The sequence below is a fragment of the Aspergillus aculeatinus genome (genome assembly GCF_003184765.1).
Source record: "Aspergillus aculeatinus CBS 121060 unplaced genomic scaffold BO66scaffold_70, whole genome shotgun sequence".
NCBI classification, from domain to species: domain Eukaryota; kingdom Fungi; phylum Ascomycota; class Eurotiomycetes; order Eurotiales; family Aspergillaceae; genus Aspergillus; species Aspergillus aculeatinus.
The window spans coordinates 54,081-71,378 of record NW_020291539.1 but is presented as its reverse complement, the minus strand read 5'-3'; the positions used below and the strand labels follow the sequence as shown (position 1 = coordinate 71,378).

General features: G+C 54.2%; 5 protein-coding genes across 5 annotated transcripts; 3 read left to right on the top strand and 2 right to left on the bottom strand.

The window, feature by feature from the left end:
- Window positions 1–98: 98 nt before the first annotated feature.
- BO66DRAFT_475397 (acyl-CoA dehydrogenase family protein) lies at window positions 99–1,530 on the top strand (the record flags this gene model as incomplete). The annotated part of the gene is made up of 2 exons (XM_025653229.1): window positions 99–456; window positions 521–1,530. The coding sequence occupies exons 1-2, from the start codon at window positions 147–149 to the stop codon at window positions 1,528–1,530; spliced, it is 1,320 nt and encodes a 439-aa protein (XP_025498788.1). The 5' UTR covers window positions 99–146.
- An 807-nt stretch (window positions 1,531–2,337) lies between these two features.
- Window positions 2,338–5,808, top strand: BO66DRAFT_475396 (potassium ion transporter). Its single transcript, XM_025653228.1, has 2 exons — window positions 2,338–4,483; window positions 4,534–5,808. Exons 1-2 carry the CDS (start codon window positions 2,771–2,773, stop codon window positions 5,362–5,364), a joined length of 2,544 nt encoding a protein of 847 aa, XP_025498787.1. The 5' UTR covers window positions 2,338–2,770; the 3' UTR covers window positions 5,365–5,808.
- glr1 (glutathione-disulfide reductase GLR1) lies at window positions 5,795–7,973 on the bottom strand. The gene is made up of 3 exons (XM_025644988.1): window positions 7,282–7,973; window positions 6,379–7,211; window positions 5,795–6,320 (listed from the first exon to the last, which is right to left on the bottom strand). Exons 1-3 carry the CDS (start codon window positions 7,710–7,712, stop codon window positions 5,887–5,889), a joined length of 1,698 nt encoding a protein of 565 aa, XP_025498786.1. The 5' UTR covers window positions 7,713–7,973; the 3' UTR covers window positions 5,795–5,886.
- Window positions 7,974–8,413: 440 nt separating this feature from the next.
- Window positions 8,414–14,610, top strand: BO66DRAFT_475394 (RNA helicase SLH1; the record flags this gene model as incomplete). The annotated part of the gene is made up of 1 exon (XM_025653227.1): window positions 8,414–14,610. The coding sequence occupies exon 1, from the start codon at window positions 8,491–8,493 to the stop codon at window positions 14,608–14,610; it is 6,120 nt and encodes a 2,039-aa protein (XP_025498785.1). The 5' UTR covers window positions 8,414–8,490.
- A 578-nt stretch (window positions 14,611–15,188) lies between these two features.
- On the bottom strand, window positions 15,189–17,155 carry BO66DRAFT_335016 (uncharacterized protein; the record flags this gene model as incomplete). Its single annotated transcript, XM_025644227.1, has 3 exons — window positions 15,189–16,073; window positions 16,241–16,579; window positions 16,637–17,155. 3 exons carry the CDS (start codon window positions 17,153–17,155, stop codon window positions 15,189–15,191), a joined length of 1,743 nt encoding a protein of 580 aa, XP_025498784.1.
- Between the last annotated feature and the right edge of the window lie 143 nt (window positions 17,156–17,298).

Below are 17,298 nucleotides of genomic sequence, written 5' to 3'. Positions count from 1 at the left end.
CAGGTGGCGGGTATTTGTATGCCGGGTTAGGATGATCTCCAATTACTTAAATCGGGCACGTCATTCCAACTATGCCACTTGCTGTCACCTTAAATTGTTTTTGCTAACAGACAAGGTACACAGTCAAATTTCAACTTCAATTCACAATGTCTCGTATGAATGGGTTAGCCCGAAGACTCTATCTTGGCAGGGACCTGCGAGGATCCCTCCTCCGACGTCCAGCCCGCTGCGGCTTCTCCACTACTGCCACACGCCCGTTGATGGAACTGACTGGCTTTACGGAGAACCAACTGACCGTCCGAGATGCCGTATCGGCCGTCTGCGCCAAATTCCCCAACACTTACTGGCAAGAGTGTGATCAGAACGAGCGCGATCCAAAGGAGTTTCACGCCGCCCTCGCTCAGGACGGATGGCTAGGCATTGCGCTACCAGAGGAACTGGGGGGTGCTGGACTCGGTATGGAGAGTTGCTTTTCTACCTTTGGCTGATGGTTTTGTTTTACTAACAAAGGGTTGGACAGGCATTTCGGAGGCAACGATGATGATGCAGACCATTACTCAATCGGGCGCAGGTATGGCCGGCGCCCAGGCCATCCACGCTAACGTGTATGCGACACAACCGCTGGCTCGGTTCGGTACGCGGGAGCAGCTGGAGGAGACGATCCCCAAGATCATCAACGGCACGTGGCGGACGTGTTTCGGTGTGACGGAGCCGAACACGGGTCTGGAGACGCTGAAGCTGAAGACGCTGGCGACCAAGATCCCCTCTCGTGATGCCTACTCGGTGACCGGGCAGAAGATCTGGATCACCTGTGCGCAGGTGGCCGCGAAGATGATCCTTCTAGCGCGGACTACACCGCTGGAGGAGGTGACCAAGCCGACGCAGGGCCTGTCGCTATTCTGCATTGACCTGGACCGCAATCAGTCCGGTCTGGACATGCGCAAGATCAAGAAGATGGGTGGCCGCGCGGTGGACGCTAACGAGGTGTTCTTCGACCAGTATACCATCCCGGCGAAGACGCTGATCGGGCAGGAGAATGACGGGTTCCGCATCATCCTGCACGGCATGAACGCGGAACGGTGTCTGCTGGCCGGCGAGGCCCTGGGATTGGGCTACGCGGCGCTGGAGCGCGCAGCGCAGTACGCCCAGGAGCGAGTCGTCTTTGGCCGGCCGATCGGGCAGAACCAGGGCATCGCGCACCCGCTGGCGGATGCGTACATGAAGCTCGAGGCGGCCAAGCTGGCCACCTACCATGCGGCGCGTCTCTACGATGCATCGCACCAGGACGAGAGCATCCCCGCGCACTCGGTGGGTGTGGCCTGCAACAGTGCGAAGTACCTGGCGGCCGAAGCGGCCTTTACCGCGTGTGAGCGGGCGGTGCTCAGCCACGGTGGAATGGGTTACGCGATGGAGTACGACGTGGAGCGCTACCTACGCGAGTGTCTAGTTCCTCGAATCGCACCGATCAGTCGGGAAATGATCTTGAACTACGTGAGCGAGAAGGTTTTGCAGCTGCCTCGGAGTTATTGAGGGGGGGGGGGGGTGGGCAAAAAGATTGAGTTTGTTTACAGTACTTATCAGACATATCATAAATTGACGACACGAGAAGGGCTTTGGCCTTTGTGCGGTAACAGGGCCTAGATTTTGTTGTTGCAGGATCTGGCCTGGAGATCGTCGTTTTTTTTGGTTGCTGTCACGCAGTGTTTGCTGCTCTCGGATGCGACGCATTGCAGGCATAGTCCTGTTTCCGGCAGTTTGAATAGAAAGCGTTCTCCCAATCGCAGCACTGATTGGTACTAGAACAGAAAAAAAGCAAAAAATGGCGCATAAAAAAAATTCGAGCTCTCCACTTCTGGAGACAATGGTAGAAAAACTGTCGGGGCGTTCAGGGAATCTGGAACTAAACTCAGGAACGCACGGTGAGAAAGGCGTTCGAAGAACCAGGGAATTTGCCTGCCATTTGCGGCATTTTCTCCTCCTCCGGTCCTGCTCCGTAAACGATTTTGTCCTTGTTGACGACGGACTCAGCCAGGTATCTACAGTTGGAAAGAAAATCAAAACAATTTCTTTTTCTGCGAGGATGCATTAGTGGAAATTGAGAAAAAGCAAACATACTCAGCTACTTAAAAACAAAAACAAAATGATACAGCAAGGCAGTGATTCGTCAATTGCGGTTGAAGATTGATCCATGGCGGCGGCGGCGACCTCCATTTTATTATTTTATTTTCTTGTTGATTTTATTATCTCTTGATTGATCTAATTTAATTTTTCGGTCTGGGGTCGGCTGTTCCGCCCTTCTTGTCATAGATTGCTTTGCATTGTTCCTTCCGACTTCTACAATACTCCATCATCCATCCATCCATCCATCCATCCATCCTCCTCCTCCCCAATCTTCAACTAAACTAAACTCATCTTGTCCCGGCCTGACTTTCCCCGTTATTCACTAAACAATGCTTAACTTGCTCCATTTGCCCCGACTAGCTGCTATCGTGGGTCTTTGACCTACAGCAGTTCCGCTCTGGCCCTGCGCCTTTTTCTCTCTCTGCCCCCCTTCTTCTCCCCTCGTCGTCACCGATCGGCAGGCAACCGCAGATTCCCATTCCAACCCTCACTCCCCCCCCCCTCATCCTTTCTTCCCCTCCTCCTGCCTTGTTGTCTCTTGGATCTTCTAGATTACCTCCGAATTTCTTGACATCTTGACTGACGATCACCCCCTCTGATCCGTTTACTTTCCTTTGACGGAGCGAGCTCCGTGCGGTCACACCGCAGGATGTTTTACTCCACCTTGCGATGGGCGAATACCGTCACCTCGCGCATTCCCTGGGTGAAGAATTTGCGCCTGAACTATATTCTCATCCATTATATGTACATCTTCGCTACAATAATCCTCACCTCGGTCATCATCTACCCCGGTACCAGTCTCGCCTACATCGATGCCATCTTTCTCTCCACTAGTGCATCTACCCAGAGCGGCCTCAACACTGTCGACCTGAATACTCTGTACACCTACCAGCAGGTATTCTTGTACGTGGCGTCTATGCTGACTACCCCCATCTTTATCAACACCGTCCTCGTCTTTGTCCGGCTTTACTGGTTCGAAAAACGCTTCCAGCACGTCGTCCGCGATGCTCGAGCCCTTCGCTACACTCGCTCTCGCCAACGCACTGTGACTGACGACAAGAATGGGGCGAGCTATGATCGAGAGGAAGCGGGCGTGGGAAACCGGCCTATCGTGGTGCTGCGGAATACGTTAGGTCGGGTCCGTTCGCGAGGTCACAGTATCAAGTCTCCCGAGGAGAACAGTTCGCCACCGGAATCGCCAACCACTCGACGAAATGTTGAGAACAATGCGGAAGATGCAGAGGCGACATTCGCGCGGAAGCTAGCGTTTGGGCTGGGAAATGGGGTGGGGAGTCTGCGCGTGCCCGCGCAACTCAGTCCCGAACACCACATCGCATTCTTGGAAAACCAGCGGAGGAATAAAGGAGCCTTGCGGATCCCCAGTCCTCGGGAGTATGATCGGGGTGGTGTGCCGCAGGTGCTGGAAGAAGACGAGAATGTGGAAGCCCCCGCTAAACCCACGGCGAACGACTCCAACGAAGAACGGAGTCCGGGTGATACCAGGGATGGATCCGAGGAGGATGAAGAGGAGGGCAGGAACAAGGATGGGGACGAGGAAGATGATGCTCGGTCCCGCCGGATGGACGGTCCTCATATCACGATCAACGAGCCCGAGATGTTTCGCACGCGGACGAGGAACGAGACTTTTCCCCGCATGGACTCGCGCCCGACATTCAAGGAGACGAAGGAAGATCCGGATATTTCACCACTAGCCAGATCTACAACACGGCGACCCACGTTCAGCAGTGTCTTCCGATCCCTCACACAGGAGCGGGAGCGGCCTACGCAGCCTTATCTGAGTTGGAATGCGACTGTCGCTCGTAATTCCAACTTCGTCGATTTGACTGAGGAACAACGAGACGAGTTGGGTGGTATCGAATACCGTGCACTGAAGACCTTGGCGGTAGTGCTAATCTCCTACTATGTGCTGTTCCACCTTTTGGGCATAATTTGCATGGTCCCATGGATCATGACTACTCACTGGGGATCGGTGGTCGAGCAGGATGGCCAGGGCCGTCCTTGGTGGGCCATCTTCGTGGCCCAGTCGGCCTTTAACGATGTGGGCTTCACTCTTACCCCAGACTCGATGGCATCCTTCCAAGGGGCCATCTTCCCACTGTTACTTCTGGGCTTTCTGGTTGTCATCGGAAACACCGGGTTTCCGTGTATGCTGCGGTTCATCATCTGGGTCTCGTCCAAGGTCGTCCGTGCGGAAACACCCTTGTGGGAAGAATTGCGCTTTCTCCTCGATCATCCCCGGCGATGCTTCACCCTCCTCTTTCCCCGGAATGCTACTTGGTGGCTCTTTGCGATTTTGGTGCTGCTGAACGGAATCGACCTGGTCTTCTTCATCATTCTTGATGTGAGTTGTCACTTCCACTCAATATTGAATTACACTAACAAGTGCGCTAGCTGAACGACTCGACTGTTACGTCCTTGTCGCCAGGTCTTCGGATCCTTGATGGTCTATTCCAGGCAATCTGCACGCGTACCGCTGGTTTTACGGTTGTTTCGATCTCCGACCTGCACCCCGCGGTACAGGTGTCGTACATGATCATGATGTATATATCCGTGTTTCCAATCGCCATCTCCCTGCGACGCACCAACGTCTACGAGGAGAAGAGTCTAGGGATTTATGGCAATGGGGACGAAGATGAGAGTGATGATACCCAGCAGACGGCACCCAGCTACATCGGTGCTCACTTGCGGAAGCAGCTGAGTTTCGACCTGTGGTATGTATTCCTGGGGCTTTTCATAATCACCATCGTCGAAGGCGGGCGCCTCGAGGCGCAGGATGACTACTCGTTTCAAATCTGGTCAGTGCTGTTTGAGGTTGTGTCCGCGTACGGCACTGTGGGCATGTCCTTGGGATATCCCGGGATCAACGCCTCTTTCTCCGCCGAATTTCACGTGCTTTCCAAACTGGTCATTATGGCCATGCAAATCCGCGGCCGGCACAGAGGTCTGCCGTACGCGTTGGACCGCGCCATTTTGCTACCTTCGGAATCGCTTAACCAGAACGAAATCGCCGACGCGGAGAAGCGTATGCGTCGCCGTGCCTCGAGTCTCAGCCAGATGTCAATCGACCGTGACCGCGATCAAACCCAGCCACGGAATCCGCCGGAGCAGAGCGCCACCACGGGCCATGATCCCCGGGATCATTACCCTCGGCACTCGATGCAGGGCGACGGAATCATCCGCCGACACTCAACTCTGCGTTCCCAGCGATCTCAGCGTGTCTAAACCATTATCTCTAAACCATTATATATCGATGAAAACTTATCATCTGTTCCAAGATATTGTTGGTCCTTATTGAAAGCGATGTGAGCAGGATCCAGCAGTCTTTCTATCGAGCGTCATTCTTAGCGTGTCACTTTTCTTTGTAAGAGAGCGTGTCGAACTTTTCGACTTCTTAATTTATACTCCATGTCGTTTACGGTGTTCCTAAAGCAAATGGCGGGGTTTGTACATAACAACTATACGTACACACGATTTCGCTGGGATTGGTGGGAGGGATTGGGCACAGCAGGCTGTGTTTTGAAGACTCCAACCTGTTTGCATCGTTTCCTTTCTGGATGGACATATCTATGAAGCAATGGGAGGTATATACACCTACCTACCCTTTTGGTCTTTCTAAACAAGAAAAGAAAGGAAGAAAGCCAGTCCAATCAATATTCCTGCATCAATGTGTTGAATCCTGTATATTCTTTGATTCTAATGCCTTTCCAGCCAGCTCTACTATACACGCACGGACACTATAAAGACTTATCGCAAGGTGACCAACTCCTCCGCACTGGTGGGGTGAATGGCGACGCAGCTATCAAAGTCCTTCTTGGTGGCGCCCATCTTGACGGCGACGCCGAAACCCTGGAGCATCTCGCCGCAGCCCAGACCCAAGATGTGCAGACCCACAACCTTCTCCTCGGGGCCGGCGCAGATGAGCTTGAACTCGGTGGGGTTCTGCTTCTTCTCCTCGGCCGGGTACAGGTCGTAGTACATCGCGGTGAAGCGGGTGTGGTAGACCTTGATCTGGTCGTCGCCGTACTTCTGGCGGGCCTCGGGCTCGGTGAGACCCACGGTGCCGACCTCGGGGTGGGAGAAGACCACGGTGGGGATGTTGTCGTAGGAGAGCTTGGCGGTCTTGAACTCGGGGCCGCCGAAGAGGCGGTTGCCGAGCTGGCGGCCGGCGGCGATGGCGACTGTTGGAGTGTTAGTTTGCTTTTGTCTTTTTTTTTTTCTAGGGGGTTGAAAACATACCAGGGGTCAGCTCGGCCTGGCCGGTGACATCACCGATGGCATAGACACCGTCGACGCTGGTGTTCTGGAACTCGTCGACGACGATGTGGCCGTTGGTGTTCAGCTTGACGCCGGGGATGTCCAGGTGCAGGTCCTCGACCTCGGGGACGCGGCCGACGGCCCACAGCAGCTCGTTGACCTCGGTCTCAGAGCCGTCGTGGTGGATCAGCTTGAGCAGCTTGTCCTTGCCCTTGCCGTCGCGGAGGAGCTGGACCTCCTTGAAGCCCTGGTGGCCCTTGTGGACGTGGATGCCGACGGACTCGTAGCGCTCGGTCATGGTCTTGGAGATCATCGGGTCGAACTTGCGCAGGAACTCCTGGCCGCGGATGTACATGTGGGTCTCGACGCCCACGGCGCCCATCACGCCCGCCAGCTCCACGGCGATGTACCCGGCGCCCACGACGGCGACCTTGGGCGGCAGCTCCTCGATCTCGAAGAACCCGTCGCTGGTGATGCCGTGCTCGGCGCCCTTGATGTCCGGGATGCTGGGCCGCCCGCCCGTCGCGATCAGGATGTGCGGCGCCGTGTACCGCGCCTTGCTGCCGTCCTCCAGCGTCACCTCGATCACCTTGGGCTCCACGAAGCCCGCCCGCCCGTGCACCAGGTCGATCCCCTCGCGGCCCCAGTTGCGCTCGTAGATCCCGTTCAGCCGCTGGATCGTCGCGTCGCGCCGCTCCTTGAAGTACTTGTAGTCGATCTTCACCTCCTCCGGCACCGTGTAGCCGTAGTGCTTCGCCGCGTGCAGGTTCTCGTTGACCGAGGCGAAGTTCCAGGTCATCTTCTTGGGGACACAGCTGGAGATTTGGAGCAGATCATTAGCTCTGAGATTGGAACGGACAAGTGGGCATAACTTAAAAGACTCACCCAACGTTGACACAGGTACCGCCGGAGCGTCCACTCTCCACGATCAGGGTCTTCGCGCCGTACCAGCCGGCGGCGCGACGGCCGCTGCCACTGCCACCACTTCCACCGCCCAGGACGATGTAGTCGTACTGCTGAACCTCAACGGGAGCCATGGTGTTGGAGTCGGCTGCAGCACCGGTCGAGAAGAATTGCCGGGTAAGAGAGGTGAGACGTGCGATGGGGGTCAGGGTAGGTCGCTGAATGGTAGCCAGCACGTTTCGGCGACTGACGACGGCGTTCGGGTGGGAAGCTGTGGTGATGCTTTGGCTGCCGGGTTTGGGCAGAGAAACAACAGCGATCTGAGATGAACGGACGAACGAAGATGAGCCGTGGGAGAGCCGGTTCTTAAGTACCTGAGCTGAGAGGGAACGGAGAGAAGAACAGGTGCGCATTGGGAGGAGGAGTAGGAGAAAGAAGGAGAGGAAGAAGAGGGGGGGGGGAAGAAGTTGAGGTCAGACGCCGAGGTGGAGGGGCAGAAATGGCACTGGCACTGGGACTGGGACTGGGTGGGGGGAAGGCCGGCAAAGACCGAGAGATCAACGGGGCTGTAGCTCTAGTAGTCTATGATTCGTATGTGATCACCAATCAGCAAGACACTCGGGCAATTGACAGAGATATCGCGATAGTAGAAAGTAAGGTATACGAAAAGGCTGCTGGGGGGATGACAATTGGACCATTCAGAATTGTTCTGACGCCATCTGAGCTGCATTAAAACCGGACGGAGGCAATCAAAGCCCCAGTAATTCCCCGACTATCGGCACGGTGCCAATTAGGTAAGCAGATTTTTATCCGGATTATCAATCCACACTGAGCAAGTCAGTCAATTAAACATCAGACTGGTCTGGAATCTGTCCGTCTTTCATCGGCTCTGCACCGGACTAGCACAGACCACTACCACAAATCCAGATCACAGGTAGCCAGTGATTATCCCGTGGCAGTGAGATTTCACTTCTCTGCTATCTCACTGTGTAGATACAGTAGACTCGGCTCACCGCCCGGCTCTATAGCGACGCAAGGCGGTGGCCATTCTGCCGGGTACTTCCGTCATCGCCCACCAGCCCGGCTCATTTCTCTAACCACTCTCCACTCACCACTCACTCTCACTCTCACCTTTTTTTTTGAGTTCGGAGTGCTGGAAGCTCGTTACTAATTAGCGCCTCACTTATCAAAATGGACGGCACTGGATCTGTTGAGTCGCAATGGCTCACTCAGCTGGCAGCCATGCGCCAGGCCATCGCCGATCTGAAGCTTCCCTCAGACCCCGCCAAGGAACCCAGTTACGGAAGTGACCTGGAGCTGGATTTTGAAGATGACTATTCATCGCCCGGAACTATCGACGACGACATCTGGGATATCATCAGCTCAGATGATGAATCCAGCGAGGGATATGATGACTTTGATGACCTCCCATCCGCCCCGCTAACATCGGCATACGACCAGACATGGCTCGAGCAGAAGTGCCAAAGCTTGGCCTCCAACAAACCCGGTCTCGAGGCACACGACATTGCACAGCAGATCACAGCTGCGCTGGCCACCGATAGTGGAGATGACGAACTTCAGATGTCGCTGGCCGAAATCGTCGGATTCGACGATCTGGATTTTGTCATCGACTTGATCGCCCACAGATCGGAGATCATCGCAAATGCGCACTCCCATGCACGCACAGAGGCCCAGACAGATGGTCTATTCTCTGGTAGACTTCAAACCAGGGCGGAGCGCGAGCAAGCTCTACGGCAGCAGGACTACGAGCATAAGCATGCGCCGCTGTTGGAGGCACAGACCAGGACTGAACCGCATTATCCTCATGTTTTCAAGATGCACGAATCCAGAAACGTGCTTTCCCTTGGAGGGAAGAGGTATGGGCTGCCGATGGGTAGTAAGCAAATCGAAGAAAAGAAGTACACCGAGATCGAAGTCCCAGCGTCCAAGACGGGCGGCTTGTTTCCCGGTCAGAAGCTGGTGCCAATAGCATCCATGGATGGTCTTTGCCAAGGCACCTTCAGAGGATACAAGACCTTGAATCGCATGCAGAGTCTGCTCTACGATGTTGCTTATAAGACGAATGAAAATATGCTCATTTGTGCCCCTACTGGTGCTGGTAAAACAGATGCCGCAATGCTAACGATCCTGAACGCTATTGGCAAGAACACTATCCCTAACCCCATCGAGCAGCCAGATGCAACCGAGTTTGCGGTGCAGCTGGAGGACTTCAAGATCATTTATGTGGCCCCAATGAAGGCTTTGGCAGCTGAAGTCACGGAGAAGCTGGGGAAGAGACTCGCTTGGCTGAACATCAAGGTTCGCGAGCTGACGGGTGACATGCAGTTGACCAAGCGAGAGATTGTGGAGACTCAGATCATCGTCACTACTCCTGAAAAATGGGATGTGGTGACCCGAAAGAGCACGGGCGACACGGAACTTGTACAGAAGGTGCGCCTGCTTATCATTGACGAGGTCCACATGCTCCATGACGAGCGTGGTGCCGTCATCGAGTCCTTAGTAGCACGTACACAGCGTCAAGTGGAAAGCACACAGTCTCTCATTCGCATTGTTGGTCTGTCCGCTACGCTGCCCAACTATATCGATGTTGCAGACTTTCTCAAAGTCAACAAAATGGCTGGTCTGTTCTACTTCGATGGATCCTTCCGCCCTGTACCACTAGAGCAACACTTTATTGGTGTTAAAGGGAAGCCTGGCTCTAAGCAGTCGCGTGAGAATATCGATGTCGTAGCCTTTGAGAAGGTCCGCGATATGCTTGAGAGAGGACATCAGGTCATGGTGTTTGTTCATTCACGAAAGGATACTGTCCTAACTGCTCGGATGCTTCGCCAGATGGCCAGTGAGGATGGTTGTGAAGGCCTCTTTAGCTGTCAAGAAGAAGAAGGGTACTCCAACGGCTTGGCAGATGTGAAACGCAGTCGGGCTCGCGAGCTGCGTGAATTGTTCGCGGGTGGACTTGGAACCCATCATGCTGGAATGAGTCGCAGTGACCGTAACCTGATGGAGCGTCTATTTTCTGAAGGACTAATCAAGGTACTTTGTTGTACTGCGACACTCGCGTGGGGTGTCAACCTTCCCGCCGCGGCGGTTGTCATCAAGGGTACCCAGCTCTACAATCCCCAGGAGGGTAAATTTGTCGACCTGGGTATCCTCGACGTATTGCAGATCTTTGGTCGTGCTGGTCGTCCCCAATTCCAGGACACTGGTATTGGGTTCATCTGTACCACCCACGATAAACTGAACCACTACATCTCCGCAGTAACGTCGCAGCAGCCGATCGAATCCAGGTTCTCGAGTCGCCTCGTGGACAACCTGAATGCGGAAATCTCACTCGGCACGGTCACTTCAGTCGCAGAAGCTGTGCAATGGCTTGGATATTCGTATCTGTTTGTTCGCATGCTGCGCGAGCCCCGGAATTATGGTATCGACTGGGCCGAGATTCGCGACGATCCGATGCTGGTCCAGAGACGTCGTCAGCTAATCATACAAGCGGCACTTGTCCTGCAAAAGAGCCAAATGATCATATACAATGAGAAGACGGAGGATCTTAAAGCCAAGGACGTGGGCCGCATAGCAAGCCAGTATTATGTTCTACAGACAAGTATTGAAATCTTCAACAACTTGATGCGACCACGTGCAACTGAAGCCGATGTGCTAAGCATGATTAGCATGAGCGGTGAGTTCGATAACATACAGGCACGCGAGAGCGAGTCAAAAGAACTCAACAGGCTACGAGACGAGGCTATCCAGACTGAAGTAGAGGGTGGAAACGACTCACCCCATGCAAAGACCAACATTTTGCTTCAGTCATACATTTCCCGTGCTAGAATCGAGGACTTCGCTCTGGTGTCGGATACCGGCTATGTGGCGCAAAATGCTGCTCGTATCTGCCGTGCTCTGTTCATGATAGCCCTGAATAGACGCTGGGGTTACCAATGCCAAGTGCTTTTGTCGATGTGTAAATCGATCGAAAAGCAGATGTGGCCTTTTGACCACCCGTTCCATCAATTTGACCTGCCTCAACCAATTCTTAGAAATTTGGATGAGAAGCTTCCAACCTCAGCTATTGAATCTTTGAGAGATATGGAAACGGCCGAAATCGGACAGCTGGTCCACAATCATAAGATGGGTAGAACGCTCGCAAAGTTACTGGACAACTTCCCTACGCTAAGCGTCGAAGCCGAGATTGCACCACTGAATCGTGATGTCTTGCGGATTCGTCTTTTGCTCTACCCAGAGTTCAGCTGGAATGACAGACATCATGGAGCCTCGGAATCGTACTGGATCTGGGTGGAGAACTCGGAAACATCCGAGATTTACCACCACGAGTACTTCATTCTGAGCCGGAAGAAGTTGCATGATGAGCACGAGTTGAACTTCACAATTCCACTGTCCGATCCGTTGCCTAGCCAGATCTATGTCCGCGCGATCTCGGATCGATGGCTGGGTGCTGAGACGGTCACACCGGTGTCGTTCCAGCATCTCATTCGCCCCGATACCGAGAGTGTGTACACCGATCTACTCAATCTTCAGCCATTGCCTATCTCTGCCTTGAAGAACCCGATTTTGGAAGAGCTCTACGGACAACGCTTCCAGTTCTTCAACCCTATGCAAACCCAAATCTTCCATCTCTTATATCACACCCCAGCCAATGTTTTGTTAGGCTCGCCTACAGGCAGTGGGAAAACGGTTGCCGCAGAGCTGGCTATGTGGTGGGCGTTTAGAGAAAAGCCCGGCTCCAAGGTCGTGTATATTGCGCCCATGAAAGCGCTTGTGCGTGAGCGAGTTCAGGACTGGAAGAAGCGTCTCACGGCGCCTATGGGTCTCAAGCTGGTAGAGTTGACCGGAGATAACACTCCTGATACTCGGACAATCCGAGACGCGGACATCATCATCACAACTCCCGAGAAATGGGACGGTATCTCGCGTAGTTGGCAGACCAGAGACTACGTGCGGAAGGTGAGCTTGGTGATCATCGACGAGATCCACTTGCTTGGCGGTGATCGAGGACCTATTCTCGAAATTATCGTGTCTCGAATGAACTACATTGCTTCTCAGTCCAAGGGCTCTGTGCGGTTGATGGGTATGTCCACTGCTTGTGCAAACGCTAGCGATCTCGCGAATTGGCTAGGCGTCAAGGAAGGTCTTTATAATTTCCGCCATTCAGTGCGCCCTGTGCCTCTGGAGATTTACATCGATGGATTCCCTGAGCAGCGTGGCTTCTGTCCTCTCATGCAGTCGATGAACAGGCCGACATTCCTTGCCATCAAGAATCACTCGCCTGACAAGCCGGTCATCGTGTTTGTCGCTTCTCGTCGACAGACCCGTCTCACTGCTAAGGATCTGATCAACTACTGTGGTATGGAAGATAATCCTCGGCGATTTGTCCGTATGTCGGAAGAAGATCTGCAATTAAACCTTACTCGGGTCAAGGATGACGCTTTACGAGAGGCACTTAGCTTCGGAATCGGTCTGCACCATGCTGGTCTGGTTGAATCTGACAGACAACTAGCCGAGGAGCTTTTCGCAAACAACAAGATCCAGATTCTGGTGGCGACAAGTACTCTTGCATGGGGTGTCAACTTGCCTGCGCATCTAGTCGTCGTAAAGGGCACCCAGTTCTTCGATGCCAAGATCGAAGGCTACAGGGACATGGACCTGACGGATGTGTTGCAAATGCTGGGTCGTGCAGGACGTCCGCAGTTCGACACATCTGGCATTGCCCGCATCTTTACGCAGGACGCAAAGAAAGCCTTTTATAAGCACTTTCTGCATACCGGATTCCCTGTCGAATCGACTCTGCATAAGGTTCTCGACAACCACTTGGGCGCTGAAGTGTCCGCGGGAACCATCACCACGAAACAGGATGCTCTGGACTACCTAACCTGGACGTTCTTCTTCCGACGTCTTCACAAGAACCCATCGTACTACGGGCTCGAGATCTCGGCTGAGGAGCACAACACCATGGCTGCTCAAGCTATAGCGCAAGAGTTTATGATCGACCTGGTCGATCAGTCCCTTAGCGAGCTCGCCGAATCATCTTGTGTCGCCTTTGACTCGGCCACTGGCGACGTTGACCCCACTCCCTTTGGCAAGATCATGAGTTATTACTACCTCTCGCACAAGACTATCCGCTACTTGATGTTGCATGCCAAACCCAACCCCACCTTCCACGATGTCCTGAGTTGGATGTGCTCCGCCAGCGAATTCGACGAGCTTCCCGTCCGGCACAACGAAGACCTGATCAATGCCGAATTGGCGAATCACCTACCCCTCTCCGTCGACTCGATGGGCGACTTGCCTCTCTGGGACCCCCATGTGAAAGCCTTTCTCCTCTTGCAGGCGTACATGTCGCGCATCGACCTTCCAATCTCCGATTATGTCGGTGATCAGACCTCCGTCCTCGACCAGGGCATCCGTATCATTCAGGCCTCGATCGACGTCATGGCCGAATTGGGCTACCCGCAGGCGTGCCAGATGTTCATGAGCCTCCTCCAGAGCATCAAATCCGCCCGCTGGCCCGAGGACTCGGCCTTGTCGATCCTGCCCGGTGTCGATATCACCAATCCCACCGAGTCCAAGGACGGCAAGAACAGCAGCAGCAGCCTCCTCCCGCCCACACTCGCTGCTCTCGCCGCCCTCCCCACCGGCGCCATCTCCTCGCTCGCGCGCAAGCTCACTCTCTCCGCATCGCAAGCCCAGTTCGCCAAGGCCGCAGCCTACCTCCCCAACCTCGCCGTCTCCATCGCCACCATCACGCCCCGCGGGATCACCGTCTCCATCGTCCGCAAAAATGCCCCCATGGACCGCGACTGCCGGGTCTACGCCCCGCGCTTCCCCAAGCCCCAAACCGAGGGATACTTCCTGCTCATCTACAGCGCGAAGCCCGATGGCCAGGACGGGGAGCTGCTAGCCTTGAAACGTGTCTCATGGCAGACCGGTCCGCGCGGAAAGAGGAATGGTCACAACAGCAACACCAGTGGCCGTGGCGCTGCTGGCCCCTCTGCTAACAGTAGCAGCGGCAGCATTGCCAAGAAACCCAATGAGCGGCAGCAGCAGCAGCAGCAGCAGCAACTCACAGTTCGGTCCTCGGCCAAGTTCCCGGAAAACCCCGCCGCGCCTAGCACCAAGCAGGTCAACGTGCGCGTGATTAGCGATTCGTACCCGGGCATGGAATGGACGGTGACCCGGGTGGAGGTTCCGACTAGTGCTGCCGCCGCCACGGGAGCTGAAACGCAGAGTGTGCCGGAATCCACTATCCCTGAGAAGGGCCAAGAGATGATCCCTTAGTCTTTGTTTTGTTTTCTGTACATACTTTCTTAGATCTACAGGATTTTTTGTTTCTCAACTTTGGGAAAAATCGGTCGGGGTGATACAGTAGATGCTTGGGAACAGAATCTTGAACATGACTAGAGTTTCAAGTGTTGTTTTGCTTTAATTTGGGAGGTGTTTCTTGGTTTGTTTGCGTGAAACGCGAGAGCATAAGATTTTCGGATTTGTAAATCAAGTCTAATTTGAGAAGGCTAGGGTCTCGGACCGTGCCTTGGACTGGATACCGAGGTGGGGGTATTTGGGAAATAGGGATAAAAATAAATACATGAAGATGGGCGACTGGTCGAACCCCAGCATGACTGAAAAGGGCAGATATCGATCTGACAAAAGTAAGAAATGGGATATGTCACATAAAAATGGATGGAAGGAAGCTATCAAAGCATAATAGTATATGCTACCTGCGCTCGTAAAGGAAGGCCGGCTAAGAAATAAAAAAGAGAGAAGTCATCGAGCCAACCAAATAAGGAAGATAGATCAAGAGTGTGACATAGGATCGTAAGAATGGACTAAAGTAAAGCTCGAATGGAGAGAAAACATCAAATGAAGTTGCCGACACGGACGGTTCGAGTAGATCCAGGTCTAGGGCTCAGGTCTCCACCGTCTCGAAGGCGAGGCGGCGGACGAGCGATCCTGGTTTCCACGACCCGATCCGTGGCGGTGGTGTTGGCGCGGTCTAGCCGGGGACGGATGGGGACGATCATTTGCTTCTTGCCCCTGGAGACGGAGACGGATCGAGCGATGGAGATCTCCTTGCCCCTGGAGACGGAGACGGATCGAGCAATGGAGATTTCCACAGTGGGGAGAGGCTTGTTCAGGTCTGACGTGCTGGCGTTCTTCCTCTCGTCGCCGAGTGGGAATCGTCGGGCTGCGATTGGGGTAGTGGTGGCGCTGGTGGTGCTGGTGCTGGCGTGGCTGACTGTGGGAGACCGCGCTAGATGGTTGGTTCTGCTGCGAGGTGTGTTGGGCGACTTGGCGGATGAGACGAAAGAAAAGGGCGATGACGCTTCGCTGCGGCAATCAGCAGAAGTCCTGATGGGCGGCACTTGCGTGTTGATCGTCAGGGTGGCAGGAGCCTTCGGCCGCGGGCTGGCAGGAGGGATAGGAGGCACAGGCTCGCTGGTGGTTGGGGACTTCTTGTTGATGATCTCCCATTCGGGCTCTCGCTCATCAACGTAGCTGCGCACCGGCTTGAGTTTCTGCAGGAGGAGTCTTTCGTCCTCGGAGCTGATAGATGTTGCTGATAGGAACGATGACACGGAGCTCTGTTGCTTGTGCGAGGACGGGGAACTGTGCACCATAAGAACGAGATGGCTCTTATCCTTAGACACATCCTCTCGATGAGACTCGGCTGATGATGTCTGAGACTTGTGTAATGGGCTAGGGCCACGGGGTATGTTCTGCGATCCCAGGACCTTCGAAGCCTTGCTGACTTGGGTGGCAGGAAACAGTAGGAAGTTCGGAGAATTAGACCGTGAACGCGTTGGTGAGGTCGCCCTTCGACGAGGAGGAACCATTTCTGGCGACGGAGGCGACGGTTGCTGAGAACGGTTGTTAGACGGATCACAGTTAGCAGACATGAGCAACTTACCTTCGCGTCTTCTGTGTCCGCATCATTCAGCGTCTTGCTCCGTCGGTTCAACGATGGGGGTCTGTTCTTCTGCAGAACTCCCCCAAACATAACACTGTACCGTTCCAGTTGGATATCAGGAATATCAATCTGGAGTAAGGGCATGAAGTTCGAGGATGCATTAACGGTCTGAGATGGCTCGTTCATGGCAGCCGTCTGTTCGTGCTTCAGGCCCGTAGGTTCCGGCGTTGGTTCCAGTTCCAGGGATGGCCAAGCTTCGATGGGGCTGGGTTGATCATCGGGCCTGGAGTCGGCCTTCTTATGGACATCCCCGGGTTTGGGCTCCTCCTCGAGTATGGGCTTCTCGTCAAGATTGGGGCTCTCCTCGAGAATCGGTTGGCGTCGGTTAATGGAGACTGCAGAAGCTGGCATTGGCCACTCAGGAGTCGGTTGGACATGATAGAAGGGTTGGTTAGGAACAGGTGCACTCAATGCACTCTTTGCTTTGAATAGTCCTCCGATTTTCTTCCATTTACTTGGTTTGCGCTGTAGCGATGGTCGCACTGGGGCCTCCGGAGGCCTCTCGAACTGTTGCTCTTGCGACATTGCCATTGGCACCTCGACCATGCGGGGGCTTCCTAGTGCGACACCAATCAAGCCGTCTGTTGGCGAGATGATTGGGCTCGTTGGCGAAGTCATGGCATTCGAAGGGGTTGCTGGGATCTGGAAATCAAAACCAGGATTGGCATCCTGCACATGCCTCTGCTGCTGCTCTGCCGTTTTTGGGCGTGCGGAGTCCTGAGGCAAGTTTGCGCTTGGTTCGTGACGTCCGGAATTCTTGCGCGGCCGCGCGTCTGCGTGCTTTTGAGCAGGCGAGGAACTAGCCACTGGCTGGCGCAATGTACGCGACCTTCCACGAAAGGTGCCTAGAGCCATGGTGAAAGCTTCGGTTGTAATAGGTTTCCCAGAAATCGAGGATGCTAGCGACGATACAAGGGATTTTGAATGGTCCGTGAGCGCCCTTTAGGTTGAATCAAGCAAGAGTAAAAGAGTGGAGGTGGTAATATAAACCGGCAAAG

What these genes read in the sequence shown, in the direction of transcription:
- glr1 (XM_025644988.1), bottom strand. Translation starts at nt 7,712, where the DNA reads ATGCGCACCTGTTCTTCTCTCCGTTCCCTCTCAGCTCAGGTACTTAAG. An exon ending in GGTACCTGTGTCAACGTTGG is followed by an intron (nt 7,212 to 7,281) that starts GTGAGTCTTTTA and finishes CCAAATCTCCAG; the next exon opens with CTGTGTCCCCAAGAAGATGA. An exon ending in CCAGGCCGAGCTGACCCCTG is followed by an intron (nt 6,321 to 6,378) that starts GTATGTTTTCAA and finishes ACACTCCAACAG; the next exon opens with TCGCCATCGCCGCCGGCCGC.
- BO66DRAFT_475396 (XM_025653228.1), top strand. Translation starts at nt 2,771, where the DNA reads ATGTTTTACTCCACCTTGCGATGGGCGAATACCGTCACCTCGCGCATT. An exon ending in TCTTCTTCATCATTCTTGAT is followed by an intron (nt 4,484 to 4,533) that starts GTGAGTTGTCAC and finishes CAAGTGCGCTAG; the next exon opens with CTGAACGACTCGACTGTTAC.